Source organism: Rhinoraja longicauda, chromosome 3, assembly GCF_053455715.1.
Source record: "Rhinoraja longicauda isolate Sanriku21f chromosome 3, sRhiLon1.1, whole genome shotgun sequence".
Taxonomy (NCBI): domain Eukaryota; kingdom Metazoa; phylum Chordata; class Chondrichthyes; order Rajiformes; family Arhynchobatidae; genus Rhinoraja; species Rhinoraja longicauda.
In genome coordinates, this window is record NC_135955.1 from 35,084,111 (window position 1) to 35,098,168 (window position 14,058).

At 41.8% G+C, this 14,058-nt stretch overlaps 1 protein-coding gene across 29 annotated transcripts in view; it reads left to right on the forward strand.

Annotated features, from left to right (window-relative positions):
* LOC144591791 (receptor-type tyrosine-protein phosphatase delta-like) overlaps positions 1-14,058 on the forward strand; it is a 1,768,335-nt gene that overhangs the window by 1,621,552 nt on the left and 132,725 nt on the right. For 11 of the 29 annotated variants that reach the window (XM_078395814.1, XM_078395847.1, XM_078395838.1 and 8 more), the window contains 4 exons: positions 768-1,073; positions 1,851-2,044; positions 8,793-8,819; positions 11,483-11,600. The exons of 6 other annotated variants lie outside the window; for them this stretch is intronic. In XM_078395814.1, coding sequence (XP_078251940.1) covers positions 768-1,073; positions 1,851-2,044; positions 8,793-8,819; positions 11,483-11,600 — 645 coding nt within the window. The remainder of the gene's footprint in view (positions 1-767; positions 1,074-1,850; positions 2,045-8,792; positions 8,820-11,482; positions 11,601-14,058) is intronic. 12 more of the 29 variants (XM_078395856.1, XM_078395875.1, XM_078395881.1 and 9 more) reach the window with 3 other exon arrangements.

Below are 14,058 nucleotides of genomic sequence, written 5' to 3' on the forward strand. Positions count from 1 at the left end.
AATAGCACCAAGGGAATAAAAGAATAAAATCTGCCTCTATTAAAGAAAAAGATGGAACTCAAAGCATTGTATTGTGTTTCTTATAATATATTGCGCCGGCTGAAAATGTGCTCCCAGGGAAATAAAATAATAATTTGTTGGACAATTATTAAAAATGCAAGAATTTGCAAGAAAGATGCAAAGAAACCAATTTCAACTGGCAAACAGAAACATTTGTCACTTGACCTTTACGGAGTGAAGCAGGCTGTTTGTGACATTCATCAGTAGCAGGTGGGTCCCATTTGCAGAGAGTAAACAAGCCTCTCTTTGTGTGTGGTAGGTAGGTACCTGGTATTTCACTTAGATCTTTTTCTTTGGAATGTAGAATTATTTAAACTCAAATAGAAGGTAAAACGCCCTGCTGTTTGCAGCTGTTCAAAAAGGGTAGGTAATAAAAAAGGATTAGAGGAATTAATGAGATATACATGATGTAAGATCTGTAATTACAGGTAGGTAATATTACTTGTAGGCTCCATTTTACAACATTTTGTTTCCCTTACGATCATTCCCATTTTCTAGTTTTAAGTTACTCAAAATTATTTCTGAGTTGCCTTTGATTTTCGAAGCCAAGGTGTCATATTTACTTTGGATACCTGTTTTGTTTTATGATTTTTGTTATTTTTAATTTGTTGGATATACTCCCATTGTTTGTATTTCTTTTATTTTCTTTTGGAATTCCCTCACCTATTCACCCCCTGTGCTCGACGCAACTTCCAAAATAAAACCAGAGCCATCAGCCCCACCTCAGGACATCAAGTGTACTAGCCCAAGTTCTACAAGCATTTTGGTAAGTTGGCTGCCGCCACCAGTGGAGAACCAGAACGGCATCATCACCAAATACTCCATCAAATACACGGCTCAAGGCCGAGAAGACAGCTCGCCCGCCGAGGTCTTGGATATTCCACCAGATGCCACACAGTACTTGCTTGAACAGTTGGAGAAGTGGACTGACTATCGTATCATTATGGCGGCCCACACCGATGTTGGACCCGGTCCAGAAAGCTCTCCCATATTGATTCGCACAGATGAGGATGGTATGTTGGCAACTTATAACCACTCAGCAACTCTCTCAGCTGTCCATTCTCCTATCGCTGACACCTTTTTGCACCTTTCTCTAACTGTCGTGTCTCGTCCTCTGTTCCAATGAAGACCTCCCTCTGTTCCTTTTTGCATCCCTTTGGACCACGACTCTAGAACCCTCAAGAGTGAGATGGCCTGTGTTTACAGGCATCTCCTCCCTGTCTGATCATTTTTTTCGACCCTTCCCACACCTTGCGTAGCGGATCGTTATTTTTTATATCTGACCCTCCAGTAGTATCCTTTTCAATTTATTTTTTTTAAGTCGCAACGACATCTTGTCAGAGTACCGACATTTCACTGAAACGTGAGTGCATTTTTTTAAACTGGATTTTAAGAGGTGTTGGTCTGTGAAATGCAACCAGTCCTGGAAGCATGCCTCAAGAATAGCTGACATTTTTTCTTCTCACGATAAATATCTTTTTGCTATCATGTTTTTTAAAATCAGATGTAAAAATCTTGCATTTTGTGATGCTTTGGATGCAAAGCATTATCCTTGGCTGTCTTTTTTTCCTCTGTTTTTAGTATTTGTACCTTTTCCTCCATGTTTTTCACATTTTTCCACATTTTTGGTGTTTTAGAAAGATGCCTCTCAGGCATTTTTCAGCTTTATGGAGCATTTTTGGACACAATTTACTGATTTGAAAAAATAGCCGGTCTATCCTTGTGCTGCTGGTTTGGAGGGACAGGGTGTAATCATTTTTTTTTATTTTAATCAAATGGTATTCTTCCAGTTCCTAGTGGTCCTCCTCGAAAAGTCGAGGTAGTGGCTTTGAACTCAACAGCTATTACTGTGTTGTGGCGTTCACCCGTTCCTAACAAGCAGCATGGACAAATACGGGGCTACCAGGTCCATTACGTAAAGATGGAACATGGAGAACCAAGAGGCCAACCCATGCTCAAGGACATCATGCTGGCTGATGCACAGGTAGGCTGACTGAAACACTGATGCTGATTTAGTGCCTGTACAATTCCAACACATTCCATCGAAAATGGAAAAATATAAATTTACAATAATTCCTCTTTACATTTTATCTTTTCATAACTGCCAGTTGTTCTGTTTTAATACCAGGACAATATTGCCTTGAAATTGATTTACAAAAATCTACTGTATGTGCTCACATATGAGGAGCAGCCCCAATCCCCAAACCCGCCACTTGTACTGAGAAGGAATGTGTAATCAAGGCAGAGTCTGTATTCTTTGATTACAGAAGTAAAAGTGGGAGGGCTGCAGGGAGGGGAGAGAACAAAAATTAAGGATATGAGGTTATAAATGGATTTGTACTGAGAGGAGTTGATTGGGTTGATGTGGACATGTTGGGCCAAAGGGCCTGATTCTATGATGATTTTGATGTCATATTGTGTTTCAGGGGGGGAGCTGAGCTTGACGTCAAAAACGATGCACAACACAATTTTCTTTCCTGGTTCCATATTCCAACTGACCAGATTATGCTTAGTTATAGAGTCTGATTCAGAACCTTTGAAATTCCAAAAACTACTATTTCAATAGCTCTGCTGCTGAATCCTACTGCCACATGTTTGCTCACTCAAAACTCAACCTCACCATTGCTTGGTAGCTGCTACCAGAAATGCAAACCTCTGCATTCTCTTGCTAACAACTCTGTTGTTGATCTTCTCCCTCATCTCCATGGTTTAAAATCAGTTCAACAATTACATTATTTGAAAGACATTTGGACAGGTCCTTGAGGAGGAAAGGTTTAGAGGGATATGGGCCAAGTGCAGGCAAATGGGACTACAGGTCCACCACCGATTTTTCAGCACCCTTGGTTCCAGAGCCTTTCTGGATTATCCATTTAGCCGAACCACAACGGTCACGGCCTCTGAGAGGAGTTGAACAGACATCGAGGGGCCGAGATACCATCCTGCAAAGTCGGTCATGGAAGTTGGCTGTGAGAATGGATCTGCCAAATCCAGCTGGGCCGGAGTTCCAGAGCTCTGGCTGCCGGAGGCAAATTCAACTGCCGATCGGTGAGGAAGTCCCGATGGGGTTCCAGCCGAGGCGCCACATTATCGGGGGGACATCCGGGGAGGATTTCAAGCGCACTCTCGTAATTTTGTCCAGATTAAAGGAGGTGCCGGACCACCAATTGCTGGACAATCGGCGGTAGACCTGTACATTATATAAGCACTTTGATCAACATGGAGGAGTTGAGCCAATGAGCATGCTTGCCTTCTGTATGTCTAAGACTCTCTCACTTTCTCCAATCAACGCTACTTAATTTCCTCCTCTTCTGAGAGGGGTTGAGACTTTCTGCATCGAAGATACTGTGCAAAAGATAACTTTTGATTTAATGGCATTATTTTTGAACTTAACCTTAGGTGGCAGGCAAGAGGCAGACAAGTGTTGACAACGAGACGGTAACTTAATTTAGCTGGAAGAAACTGGGCTTCACCCAAGCCTCTGTCAGATGGATGGCTGGAAAGAATGTTTTTTAGATTACAGGAGGAGATAGAGGAAATGTTGTGTATTAACCAGGTAAATGTGGGGATTGGGAGAATGATGATGATGTATAGTTCTCTCTATGAGTAAGTTCATGAGGCATTTGCATTGGATTCGTTGCAGCTGAGGTGTACCTCTTGATTCTGAACACACCAAACAATGTCCACCAAATTGATGTAGATTAGAAAATAGCTTCACTTTCAATTTTAAATGTATCTTTCATGTCCTATTCCCTATGTGAGTACATACAATAGAAAAGTCAAACTTAATGGCAAGTCCAACTTGTGCTGTTAAACCTCGGGTAGTTATGAATCTCATGAACTGACCAAATTATCCGTTATTTTTAATTAATGGTTTAAAGTGACGTATTTATTTTATTTACTGTGGTCAGTAATTGAATATGAATATGCACACACACACACTACATAAAGTGTTGGGAGATGCCTTTCAGATAAATGTCAGGTTTCAAAAGGTTCCAGTGCAGTCCCAATGATAATCAATTGAATAAAAGCTTTACCACAACAGGTTAAAACAACCAGTTAATATACTGAAGGTGTGTTCTGCAAAATTAAAATGACTCCGATGACATGACACGTCACAAAGAAAGAATTTTGAGATGCAACAATTAAGCTGCTCCTTTATAGTAATTACCTTCTGGTCACATAATGGGGCATTGTCTGTGTAAGAAAATAACTGCAGATGCTGGTACAAATGAAAGGTATTTATACACAAAATGCTGGAGTAACTCAGCAGGTCAGCAGCATCTCAGGAGAGTAGGAATGGGTGACGTTTCAGGTCGAGACCCTTCTTCAGACTGATGTCAGTGGGGCGGGACAAAGGAAGGATATAGGTGGAGACATCTACTATAAACCCACTGACTCGCACAGCTATCTGGACTACACTTCTTCCCACCTGGTCTCCTGCAAAAAGTCTATCCCCTACTCCCAATTCCTCCGTCTACGCCGCATCTGCGCCCGGGATGAGGTGTTTCACACTAGGGCATTAGAGATGTCCTCATTCTTCAGGAAACGGGGCTTCCCCTCTTCCATTATAGATGAGGCTCTCACTAGGATCTCTTCTACATCCCACAGCTCCGCTCTTGCACCCCCTCCCCGCATTCCTAACAAGGACAGAATCCCCCTCGTTCTCACCTTCCACCCCACCAGCCAGCGTATCCAACAAATCATCCGCCAACATTTCCGTCACCTATAGCGGGACCCAACAATGACCATATCTTCCCATCCCCTCTCTTTTCTGCGTTCCGCAGAGACCGTTCCGTAACTCCCTGATCTACTCGTCCCTTCCTACCCAAACCACCCCATCCCCAGGCACTTTCCCCTGCAACCGCAGGAGATGCAACACCTGTCCCTTTACCTCCCCCCTCAACTCCATCCAAGGACCCAAACAGTCTTTCCAGGTGAGACAGAGGTTCATCTGCACCTCCTCCAACCTCATCTATTGCATCCGCTGCTCTAGATGTCTACTTCTTTACATCGGCGAAACCAAACGCAGGCTCGGCGATCGCTTCGCTCAACACCTGCGCTCAGTCCGCCTTAACCAATCTGATCTCCCGGTGGCTGAGCACCAACTCCCCCTCCCATTCCCAGTCTGACCTTTCTGTCATTTGCCTCCTCCAGTGCCATGGTGAGGCCCACCGGAAATTGGAGGAATAGCACCTCATATTTCGCCTGGGCAGCTTGCAGCCCAGTGGTATGAACATTGACTTCTCCAACTTTAGATAGTTCCTCTGTCCCTCTCTTCCCCTCCCCCTTCCCAGATCTCCCACTGTCTTCCTGTCTCCACCTATATCCTTCCTTTGTCCCGCCCCCCTGACATCAGTCTGAAGAAGGGTCTCAACCCGAAACGTCACCCATTCCTTTTCTCCTGAGATGCTGCCTGACCTGCTGAGTTACTCCAGCATTTTGTGAATAAATGGGGCATTAAATAAGAATCCATCCCTTAATCACGGGCTCCTTGGTCACGGCACGGTGGCGCAGCGGTAGAGTTGCTGCTTTACAGCGAATGCAGCGCTGGAGACTCAGGTTCGATCCTTACTACGGGTGCTGCACTGTAAGGAGTTTGTACGTTCTCCCCGTGACCTGCGTGGGTTTTCTCCGAGATCTTCGGTTTCCTCCCACACTCCAAAGACGTACAGGTATGTAGGTTAATTGGCTGGGTAAATGTAAAAATTGTCCCTAGTGGGTGTAGGATAGTGTTAATGTACGGGGATCGCTGGGCGGCACGGACTTGGTGGGCCGAAAAGGCCTGTTTCCGGCTGTATATATATGATATGATATGATATGATAATACCGTAAACACAAATGTCAGGCAGTCAGCTCAGATCAGGGTGGTGGATTCTCCAGTGCGTCAGATTTGAAGTACAATTCCAACAATTCACATTGCATCACCATGCTCGAGAGTTCCCCTTTGAATAATACTGACCTGATTCTGCCGAATGTGACAATTTAAACTGTCAGCTGGTAGTCTTACAGAATGTGCAGTTATTACCCAAATGAAATAAATTATTTCCTTCTATTTTCTAAAATAATATTAGTATGCCTCCTCAATGTCCTTTGGTGAGTCATTAGGGAAATTATTTAAACAAAATGTGTTTTGGCAGTCACAATTCAATTGCTTTTGAGCAGGTATGTTTGGGATCTTCCAAAGTGAATCTCTTTATTAACTGCGCTCTCTGGAAGAGGCTGCTTGCAAGTGATCTCCATCTTCCTCAGACAACTGTTTCAAGAGCATAAAAGCACATTGACCTCAATGCCCACCTCTCCATACAATGACCACGTTACGGAGTAAAAGGCAATTTCCATCAGCATGAAGTGCGAGAGATTAGGTTTGAACCTGAACTTTACAGCAAAAGGCGGTTAACACAATGGGAAAATTTTCAGATGACCACAACTGTGATAACGAGTACTGAAATCTCTTTATCACAGTAATCTTGAAATAAGCCAGGTGCCTACTTTCCAGCGTTTGGCAGTTCAGCTCAGACACAGCTGCGTCACGAAAACTGAGAATAAACTCCTCAAAGAAACAGAAATCCATAAACGGAGAGCTAATTTTGGAGGAGGTAAAATCCTGAAACATGCACATACAAATTTGGAGCTGGAATAGGCCACTCAGCCCTTCATGCCTGCTATCATCCATGGCTGATCTGATTGTAAGCGCATTGCTGATTGCTTCCATCTAACATACCACTACTTGCTTATCCAAGAAGCTATAGACCTCTACCATAACCAATAAAGGCTTTGTTGCATTATTAATTGCACTTCCTTTAGAGATAATACATTTTTTCAAATTTCTCGCAATTTGAAAGAAAACTTAACATTCTCAACTTAGCTTTCACAATGGGCTGGAACCTGTAAAAATCCGCAGCATCTATGGGATGCTGCATTATTTCAGCACGGCATCAGCACTGGTGCCTGTGACGTTCTCTATGACATGCATCCCATTGTCATTTACTGATACTTTTGCGACAAAGGTTATCACCAAAACAGTCAAATAGTTAATATAAGTAAAAAACCAACTGCTGGAGGAACTCAGCAGGTCAGCCATCATCGGGGGAGGGAAATGGACAGACAAAATTTTGGGTCGGGACCCTTCTTTGGACTTCTTCAGTTTTAAAAGTCCCAATCCATTTGCTGAATTAATACCATGATGTTCACCTGAGCCACTGAGACCAATAATTATGGCACTTGAAGATGCAGATTCATTATTCATTTTCTCAGTAGGTTGCCCATCTCAAAAATCACAATGCAATCATAATCACAACCTGGCATTAATACGTACAACAACACATCTGAGGAATTAGTACATTTTAGTCCAAACATACTAATTGATAATTGGGTTATTATTATTGCCACGTGGACCATGTTTCAATGAAACACATGGTTTACATGTTATTCAGGCAAATCATGCCATGCCATACGCAGGTACAACAGCTCCTGCAGAAGATAAAGAAATCAAAGAATGCACAACATAATGTTGCCTCTGCAAAGAAAGTGCAAATTTTTTAAAAGAGCACGGGCCACTGTGAGGTAGAGTGGGAGATCAGGAATTCATCCTTAAGGTTCAAATCATATTGAATATTACGTTGTCTTTAGGGCATGATTTAACCAGCTTAGTCAATGAACATTACTTTTATTGTAAATCTCAATTAATGTTAAAATGCTTTAAGGTGTGAATCTCTCCAATTGATATTATCTTTTGAATAATATTTACCGAATGTTTTAACTCCACTGGTGAACGAAATATTATTGGAGTTCACAGACAATTGCAGGACAGTCACTTAAAAACATTCATTCCTTATTTAGAATTTAAAAGATTTAACTCACTGATGACTTGTATGGTCAAAGTTTCCAGTTTTGGGATTATTACATAGCAATACTATGTGTAGCTTGCCACTTAGCTCATAGCAGCATATTTAAATGATTTTGAGAAAATATTTTAATCTAAATGCATCATTGGAGTAATCAGAGAGCACCCTTAAGCAAATTTACCTGAGTCAATAATCTGACAATGCAGAAACCTGGACCGTTGCATAATTTTTGGATGTGCACAACACAAATCTGATTGCTCCTAATTGTTTAATTATCTCATCTAATTGTTAAATAAGTGAAATAACAAAATTAATCAATTTTAAGCTGAACATTTTAAGATAGGATCCCTCCATGGAGAAAAGCTGCCACAAGATGCTGGAGTATCTCAGAAGGTCAGACAGCATCTCTGGAGAATATGGATGGGCAATTGTTTTAAGTCAGGACTGAAGTCTGAAGAAGGGTCCCGACCCAAAACATTGTCTATCCATGTTCTCCAGAGATGCCTCCTGACCTGCTGAGTTATTCCAGCACTTTGTGCTTTTTTTGTAAACCAGCATCTTCAGTTCCTTGTGTCTACATGAAGAAAACCTGTCTAGTTTCCAGTAAAATCTTTATTTATTTTAGTCCTGTTGAAATAGGATGAAGCCATTTAAATATGTGTGTATGGCTTTTGAGTGAGAGGAAATAACTAATTCTCATGACGTAAAAATTACTTTCATTTGAAAACATTACAAATTGAACAAGAAATTTTTACTACAGGCACTACTTCACACTTCAATATTTGATTATACCCTTAAAGTAATTTTGAAGCAAAAGTTCATAGTTTGATACACACTTAAAATCTTTATTCTATATCTTCTCTTTCTGTCAATCTTGATTTGTCTCAGTGGGAAACTGATGACTCTGCAGAACATGTGAGTAAAACATGACCGGACAACTTCAAACGTCTTGTTTGCTGTTAACTCCTTTGTTTTCACACAGTGTTTCCTTACAATGATTTTTTGTGTATGAATTATTTTTGTTGATGTGCTGCACTGCATGCACTAACTGGTCTTTACAACTTGTTGAAAGTTTTATTTTGTACTAACGTGTGCATTTATTTTGAGTAAACACTTTGCATGGATTGCAACACTACCTGTTGATTTGGAAATAAAAATGTCGCAGAATAGTTATCTTTTCAATCTTTGGTTATTAGGATTTAATTAATTAATTGTTATATGTTCACTCAATCGCATGCACACACGTGTATGCATATGCACTCGTAATCTGCTGCTCAGTTTAAAAATTAATTATACCTGTTTGATCAGTGATTATAGCAATGCCATACATTTTGCACTAAGACATTTCTTGAAATCTGGCAAGACCTGGCAATTTTCTAAAGTATTGTTCTGCAGATGTGCCATCAGAACTCTCTCAGATGCATCTGATGTTTATGACAATTGAACTCAAAAAGAAAACTGCAGACGATAGAAAATTCCAAATGCATTCAGAGAGTATGAGAGGCTCTGGAGATTGCCACAACATTGTGGATGGTCACAGCATACAATCTTGGCCTTCCAATTTTTTTGCTTGCAGCAGAAAACCTAATTATCCACCAACAAAAGTTACAAGTGTACTCCATTGCGTTAAGTACAGTGAAACCTCCTCATCATACCAGATCTCACAAAATTACACAATGCCCAACCACATGATATTGAAACACGTGCAAATGTAGAACTGCTCGGTATTCACCCACATTGGGCAAGTGAAGCCTTTAGTTTAGTTTAGCGATATAGCATGGAAACAGGCCCTTCGGCCCACTGAGTCCATGTCAACCAGTGATCACCATACACAAACAGTATCCTACACACAGGGGACAATTTACAATTTTTACCAAAGCCTATTAATCTATAAACCTGTACATCTTTGGAGTGTGGGAGGAAACTGGAGTTCACAGAGAAAAACCACATGGTCACGGGGAGAAAAGTACAAACTCCATACAGACAGAACCCGTAGTCAGGATCCAACTCGGGTCTCTGGAGCTGTAAGGCAGCAATTCTCACGCTGCGTCACTGTGCCACCCCCTTGGTGCCAGACCCGCCTGATGTGCTGTCATTGTGCATATCACCATGCCGTGAGTGTGGTGGAAACGCAACAATTTAAAAACAAAATCCCATTGCTCTTCCTTCATGATAGTTTATAGCCTGTTTTAGATAGTCTCTGTTTTACTCGAAGACCCTAATGTGAATACTTTGAACCACTCCGTCAGAGTTGTGGAGGAATACAATTTTAACGCTCTTTGCAGAATCCACCTCTCAAACGCTTCACTGATGTAATTGGTCAGCATCTATATGCTTCACCCTTTAAATGATTGGTGCCCTGCCTTATTTTAGCCACAAAATTTAGGTTTTGGTGCCTGAGAGAAATCTGGTGGAAAATACCACATGTCCTTAACAGAAATAGGGGCATTAAAATTTTTTTAAAGTAACAATATAAAAATCGAACAAATTTAAGTGAACGTGAAAAATTCATTTGGGTCACGTTGGAAAATGATTCCTCCTTAGGTCTACTCTGATTCCTCACCAGATCATCACCAACTGATCTCTGTCCAGATTCTTGCCAGGATTCCGCCAGATCCTCTCTGTACAATTTCTGACAAGATCCCCACTGATCAAATATGCCCAGATATTTCTGATCAATCCCACCTGAGATCCACCTGATCAATTATTGCTCAGATCACCCCAAGAAATTGCTGCCCAGATTCCCACTGATCAATTCCTGCTGAGATCCTCTCTGATAAATTCAACTCCATATCTCCTTTGATCAATTCCTGTCCAGACTACTTTGATCAATTCCTGCCCTGATCTTAACATAAATTTCATGATTCCCACTGATCAATTCATGCCCATATCCCCACTGATCAATTCCAGCTCCACCCTCCACCTCCCCCCCCCCCCCCCCCATCCCCTCAACTAGTTTTTCCCAATGACTTCTGCCCAAATTCCAAATGACAGTTTTGTTTCCCATGAAAGCCTTGACTTTCCCCAACCAACTCCCACCCAGAGCCTTTCCGACTGATTCTGATGCAGATCCACTCTAACATCGTTCCCGAGACCCTCTTAAAGCCGCCAGTCATACTAGGAGCTCCCCTTTAACACTCGGGCATTGAAGGCAAATCCAAACTCCTCTTCGACTTTCGCAGGAGATAAGCAATAAATTCAATTCATAATTACACATTCCTTTAAAGAATAAATCAAGGGAAGATAACTGATTTCACAAGCACACAATGGCCACACTTTTACCCTGAGTAACAGCTCATACCAAATGTATATTTACTCAATGAAGCCTGTCACTGAACATTTGAAATACCCAGAAGATTAAGTGGTTGAAAAAGAGGCAGTGTGTTTTAATTATTGACAACACCTGCTACTCAAAAGGTTAATATGTTCAACATCAATACAATTAGATTAAATTCAGCATCTTACAATTTGCTGTGTTCCATTATGATTGAGAGGCCCGAAGAGCTGACTGATGGCTTCATGTTTAAAGTCATACTAATTGCCATATTTATTTATTTTTCTACTTTTTTTGTGTGCAGGAGATGATTATTTCTGGGCTTTTGCCTGAAACTACCTACTCTGTCACCGTGACAGCTTATACAACAAAAGGTGATGGAGCTCGCAGTCGGGCTAAGTTGGTGGCAACTACTGGTGCTGGTGAGTGTGATCTCCAGGAACATATTATTGGGTTGCCGGGATTTGATCCGTTACCCTAAACAGCACAAATAATCAAAGGCTGGGGGAATTCGTTTTCGAGTTCGTACTCCTTCACCCCACTATGTTTTCATGTTTGAAGGAATAAAATAACATACGGTCCATGATCCGGACATGATGATACTTTGGGCAGATGTCAGAGGCAAGAATAGATCCACAGAAATCTCACCAGTTTTTTGTTTTTTGCAGCTCCCTGCAGGTTGAGTTTCTTTCACTTTAGGCTTGTATTTGTCAATCAAAAATCTGAGTCATGCAGAATTTCACAAGAATTGTCCTTGTTTATGAGCTCTGCCAGCTACTGATTTAAAAAGGCTTCCACTAACTTTCAGATTTCAATGTACGTACTTAAGTCATTCAGTGCCAAGGATACCGGTGCATCTTCTGCCATTGTTTGTTGCCTTGTCATTTCAGTGGTTTATCTCTGTTGGGGTAAATGAGGTGTCGTGGTGCTCATTTTATTTTCTCCAGCAATGCTGATGATTCAAATGACATTTGCTGTCATTCAGAAAGGAATATTAAGGTAGGGTCTGTGTCTGACCCCATGCTTTCACCTAACTGAGGTGAATAAAGAACTGAACTGATGAATGTTGAGATAAGAGTGTGGATGGGAAGCTTTTTTCTGTGATGGCCAAAGTAGTATAAAGCTCATTTCAGGGCTTAACCACCCTTTTTCTGAGATAAATAGGCTATCCAGTCTTAAATGAACTGCATCCCTTAAGATAACAGCATAAGTAGTAGCCCTTTTGCTGGGTAAAATCACCCATTGTTTGTCATCCATTGTATGTATTCTTCATCAGCTATCTCACTGACACCCTAATCAGAGCCAACAAACATCAAAAAGATATCAGTTTGAACACCCTTTACACAGAAGGCAGTGGGAAATAACGTTTTACTGTGGCAATGTAAAATGTGTGATGGCTAATTGACGGTCTAATTTACATCAATCCCCGTTTTCATTTCCATTGACTTCAATTAAATCCATTTTGTTGAGATATGTGAGGTGAGACTGATATGTCATTGCCTGCTTTACACAATTAAGTGAAGGTCAGAATTCCTCCCAATAATTCAATAGGCATTTAGCTACAGCAATTATTTTAAACCATTCCTTAGGCTGGATGAATGATATATTGAAGGCTAGGAAAATAAAAAGAAGTGAGTGGGGGGTGGGGGGGGGGGGGGGGGGGGAATATTTATATCTTGGAAAATGTGTTGCCAGTCTAAGCAAAAAATAGCAATGCGTTGTGTTTTGTGATAATTGAAAACAACTGGGCAAATCTGCCAGCTGTGTACCCATTCACAAACTCGTTAACTGCAGGTTCATGCGTACACTTGTTCCAGTAGGACTGGGCCACGGAAAACAAAGCTGTGGGCACTCAAACCTGTATCCAAAACAGAAGTGCTGGAAAAAATAACAGTGCATGTGGAAAGAGACTCCAGACAATGTTTATAGTCATGGAGTGATACAGTGTGGAAACAGGCCCTTCAACCCAACTTGCCCAGCTGCACTATTCCCACCTGCCCGTGTTTGGTCCATATCTCTCCAAACCTGTCCTATCCAAGTTCCTGTCTAACTGTTTCTTAAATGTTGGGATAGTCCCTGCCTCAACTACCTCCTCTGGCACTTTGTTCCATACACCCACCACCCTTTGTGTGAAAAGGTTACCCCTCAGATTCCCATTGAATCTTTTCCCCTTCACCTTAAACCTATTTCCTCTGGTCCTCTATTCACCGACTCTGGGCAAGAGACTGTGCATCTAGCGGGTTGCCCTTTCTGGCTGACTGCCCTTCCTCACAACCTGGGGAGAGTGGAGCGTCAGACACAAGATGTTGGAGTAACCCAGCGAGTCAGGCAGCATCCTTGGAGAAAATGGATAGGTGGCATTTTGGGACAGGACCCTTCTTCAGACTGAAGAAGGGCACCGACCCAAAACATCACCCATCCATGTTCTCCAGGAATGCTGCCTGACGGCTGAATTAGTCCAGCATTTTGTGTCTTCCCTTGGAAAACCAGCATCTGCAGTTCTTTGTTTCTGAATCGAGAGTGGAGGGTTTGCAGCTTTCAAAGCAGAGCTATAGGGAGCAGTGAGGTGCAAGACAAAAACCTAAGACAGAAACTTAAACCTGGTTAAGACAGATCAGGTGAGAAGGAGCATAAGTGCCGTATCTCTGACCCCACACGAGAGAAGGTAAGGCACTTCAGTTAGCCATGAATCAAGCTCACTGGCAGCAAGAATAGGAGGAGACTCCTCAAGAAACCCAGCAACAGCACAGCAGTATAGATTTTTTGTTCGATAGTCACCTGCAGCAGATATTGGAGCTTGGTCTCAGCAGTCAGTGGGCCCCAGTGCCATCCTCTCTGTGTGCAGGAGTCTGGCCACAGGTGTTTGCAGTGGAAATTATT